Below are 4,472 nucleotides of genomic sequence, written 5' to 3'. Positions count from 1 at the left end.
AATTTGAGGGGTAGTTGGTAGGAGTCAATAGAGGGCAGTAGTGCAACATAAATGGATGCAAGCTGCCGTTAAAACCTAAAAGAAGAAGAAGAAGAAGATTTCCGGCGGATGCAACTGGTCAGCTGCTTTGTGTTAAAACGCTTCCTTGTTACGAATGAAACCTCTGAGGGTAGGATTTTTTTTTCTGATATAGTTTAATCTAAATGCGAGCCGCTTTCTCTCCTACTTCAGCCGACGGGGATTCGGGAATACAGCCGCCAGCATGAACACGGAGAAAGACTTTTCGCCTCTAACGCCAAATATTGTGAGGGCTCTCAATGATAAACTGTATGAGAAAAGGAAAGTCGCGGCTCTGGAAATAGAGAAACTGGTGCGAGAGTTCGTGGCCCAGAACAACTCGACTCAAATCAGACATGTGATCCAGATCCTGGCATCGGAGTTTGCTCTCTCTCAACACCCCCACAGCCGCAAGGGGGGTCTGATCGGACTGGCAGCTTGCTCCATCGCCCTGGGGAAGGACTCAGGTCTGTATCTGAAGGAGCTCATCGAGCCTGTACTCACGTGTTTCAATGACTCAGACAGCCGCTTGCGCTATTACGCCTGTGAGGCTCTGTATAACATAGTGAAGGTGGCCAGAGGGGCAGTGCTGCCTCACTTCAATCTGCTCTTTGATGGTCTCAGCAAGCTTTCAGCAGATCCAGACCCTAATGTGAAAAGTGGATCTGAACTCCTGGACAGGTTACTGAAAGACATAGTTACAGAGAGCAACACTTTTGACCTGGTGTCATTTGTCCCCCTGCTGAGGGAGAGGATCTACTCAAATAATCAGTATGCCAGGCAGTTTATAATTTCTTGGATCCATGTCCTGGAGTCAGTGCCAGACATCCACCTGTTAGACTATCTCCCCGAGATCCTGGACGGACTCTTTCAGATCCTGGGTGACAACAGCAAGGAGATCCGCAGGACGTGTGAGGTGGTGCTTGGGGAGTTTCTGAAGGAGATTAAGAAGACTCCCTCAAGTGTGAAATTTGCCGAGATGGCCAACATTCTTGTCATTCACTGCCAGGTTGCCGATGAAGCCAAACTCACGAATGATCTGATCCAGCTGACAGCTATGACCTGGATGAGGGAGTTCATCCAGCTCGCAGGCAGAGTGGTGCTCCCTTATTCTTCAGGGATTCTCACTGCCGTGCTCCCATGCCTTTCCTATGATGACAGGAAGAAAAACACCAAAGAAGTGGCCAGTGCCTGTAATAACAGTCTGATGAAACTGGTGACTCCAGAAGATGATGAGGACACAGAAGAAGAAAGAGGCGGAAGCACGGGATCGCCTTCTGCTGGAGAAGGCCAGCCCAAAATGGAAGGAGACGGCAATGACATGTTGAATGCATCCCAAGAATCCGTCGGTTTGAGCAATATCAGTTTCTTTACTCCAGCAAGTTCTGACCGGCCTCATGTAACTCTGGACCTTGATGGGATTGTTCAGGTGTTGAACCGCCACCTCCATGATTCCTCCACTGGCATGATGACCCGCATAGCTGTCCTCAAATGGCTTTATCACCTGTACATTAAGACACCACGCAAAATGTTTCGCCACACGGACAACCTTTTTCCCATTCTGCTTAAAACGCTGTCTGATGAGTCTGATGAAGTCATCCTGAAGGATCTGGAGGTGCTGGCTGAGATAGCATCCTCTCCTGCCGGCCAAACGGAACAGGCCTCCTCTTGCGATATCACTGACAACAAACTGGTGCTCAAGGTGCCAGACGGGCCCAAAGCAGTACAGCAGCCCAGCACAGCCTCCAAAGCTGTGGACTCATCCCCCTCTACTCCCAGTATGAACTCGTATTTTTATAAGTTCATGATCAATTTGCTGAGGCGTTTCAGTCTGGACAGGAAACTTCTGGAGAACAGAGGAGCTTTCATCATCAGGCAGCTTTGCCTATTGCTTCATGCAGAGAACATCTTCCACTCTATGGCTGACATCTTGCTGAAGGAGGAGGACCTTAAATTCGCCTCTACCATGATTCAGACCCTCAACACCATCCTGCTCACCTCCGCTGAGCTCTTCCAGCTCCGCAACCAGCTAAAAGACCTGCACACTCAGGAAAGCTGTGCTTTGTTCTGCTGCCTGTATCGGTCCTGGTGCCACAACCCCGTGGCCACTGTGTCCCTTTGTTTCCTCACACAGAACTACAAGCACGCGTATGATCTCATCCAGAAGTTTGGCAATCTGGAAGTGACTGTAGACTTCCTGATGGAGGTTGACAAGCTGGTGCAGCTCATAGAAAGCCCAATCTTTACCTACCTGCGTCTGCAGCTCCTGGATGTGGAGAACAACCCATACCTGATTAAGGCGTTGTATGGTCTGCTGATGCTGCTGCCTCAGAGCCAGGCTTTCCAGCTGCTCTCGCACCGCCTGAGGTGTGTGCCCAATCCAGAGCTTATGAGAACTGTGGACGAATCCAAGTACATGGACTCTAAAAAACAAGCAGCCTGCAAGCGCTCCGCTCACACTCAGGTGGATTACAATGAGCTGCTGCAGCATTTTGACCGAGTGCAGAGCAAACACCTGGAGGTCCGACACCAGCGCTCTGCACGTGCATCCGATCACCATGACAGGAAACTAATGTGACGCGTGTAATTTATGATTATTGAAGACAGAGTATATGTAATACAGATATAATATACTGAAAGAAATAATAATTATTAAAGCCAAAAAATATATAAAATTATTTGTTGAAGAATCACTGGATATACACCGTCAGATCAGCTGTGTATTTTGGCATTCCTTATCTTTATGTGTAACATTAGAAAAACTGAAAATGCTTAAATCTCACCATGTAAAGTCCAAACTAAACTTCCTACATATAACAAATAGCTTGTCATTAAATCTGCGTGTTAGTCGTGTTTGTATCCTATTGTGCAGAAGTACTACTAAGCATGTTTTCAAGTTGCCTTAATCATGTTTGCCAGAAACAGGAATATCACATGTTGGCTCAGATCAGGTGAGGATTAACTCGGTTCATGACTATGAACTGACATACTCTGTGTGTTGCTACACATTAGAAGTTTTTACATTGCAGAACTTTTACTTTTATTGCTTGCACAACTTTTTTATATGTAATGATCTTTCATTGTTTTTTGTGATGTTTCACTGCAGTCATTCTGTTCGAAAATAAAGTGGACCATGTGATGTACGTATTTTTTCCTGTGGTTATATTTTGCGCTTCTCTGGTGATTACAATAACTCTGTAAACGTCTTTATGAGAAGTAAAACAAGGTTGCCACTTCCCTATAGTAAAATAATTCCTGTAATTCGTCTCCAGATTTATCGCATCACTGTCGGAAAACAATAGCACATTAAACTAAAAATGTCAACCACATTTTGGAGGTAAAACTGCTTTAGAATATTTTTTATTGCATAGCATATCTTTGATAAAAATAGCTGTCATGCTCTAGAACTGACTTTGCAGTGTAAAGAATTGCACCTGCCTTTTTTTTGGGCAACTATTTGGTTATTGTACATTAGTACATGCAGTTTACAGGTATGATAAAACATTCTGTCTTTCTGTCAATTATATGTTATAATACATAAATAATCTGGTCTTTACCAGGTTGTAAAATTATTCAGATCTAACCTCATTTGTTGGAAAAAAAAAACGCTACACAAAATATAAAAAAACTTGACTTTGTTCTTTCATTTAATTGTGAGTAATCATTGTAACAGACCTTCAATACACAAGACCAAATATGCTGCAGAATCCCTGATATAGTTATTTCAAATCCAACAGAAAATAAAATGTTTAAAATATTATCCCCATTCATTACACAAATTGTGACTCTGAACTTTGAATTTTACTTAAAATACTAAAAATAAACATGGAAAAGAACATGCTGACTGTTTATAGATGGAAATGGTGACACTTTTCAGTTTGTATTCAAGGAGGAAGTAAATGGTCTGAACTTAAATAGCGCTTTTCCAATCATTTTGACCACTCAAAGCGCTTTACACTAGAGTCACATTCACATTTATACACCGATACACTGATCGGTAGGCAATTTGGGGTTAAGTGCCTTGCCCTCCCACATCAACATGTGGCAAAAGGAAGCTGTAATCAAACCTAAAACCTTCTGATCACAAGACGACTACTGTTCCTACAGAGCCACTGATGCCTGCCTTAGTGACTTTGTGACCTCTCGCTTTCATTATGAAGTGAGTTAACCCATAAAATGCACTGTGTAGTCATAAAAATGGTTCTTAGCTAGTTTAAAACTACTACATTTTTCATTGTAAGTTTAATTTTCTATCAAAAAAACAAATGTAGATGTCACTTTGTCATTTTTCCAACTTGTTCTGAGCCGATGGTAGATTTGCCGCTAAAATATTTCCTTACATGCCAATGGTAATTTATAGTGAAACCAGAGTGGTTGACTCACTCTCCCCCTCTTCTCTGGAGCGAGACTAAATT

The 4,472-nt window shown here is 43.2% G+C and overlaps 1 protein-coding gene across 1 annotated transcript; it reads left to right on the top strand.

Annotated features, from left to right (window-relative positions):
- The first annotated feature begins 16 nt into the window (after positions 1–16).
- Positions 17–3,201, top strand: vac14 (vac14 homolog (S. cerevisiae)). Its single transcript, XM_017306178.1, has one exon. It carries the CDS (start codon positions 263–265, stop codon positions 2,633–2,635), a length of 2,373 nt encoding a protein of 790 aa, XP_017161667.1. The 5' UTR covers positions 17–262; the 3' UTR covers positions 2,636–3,201.
- The last annotated feature ends 1,271 nt before the right edge of the window (positions 3,202–4,472 follow it).

The sequence above is a fragment of the Poecilia reticulata genome, linkage group LG8, assembly GCF_000633615.1.
Source record: "Poecilia reticulata strain Guanapo linkage group LG8, Guppy_female_1.0+MT, whole genome shotgun sequence".
NCBI classification, from domain to species: domain Eukaryota; kingdom Metazoa; phylum Chordata; class Actinopteri; order Cyprinodontiformes; family Poeciliidae; genus Poecilia; species Poecilia reticulata.
The sequence above is the reverse complement of the archived record's forward strand: the minus strand, read 5'-3'. Positions and strand labels throughout refer to the sequence as shown.

Bases quoted from the DNA above. Each gene is read 5' to 3' on its own strand.
- vac14 (XM_017306178.1), top strand. From the start codon at position 263: ATGAACACGGAGAAAGACTTTTCGCCTCTAACGCCAAATATTGTGAGG.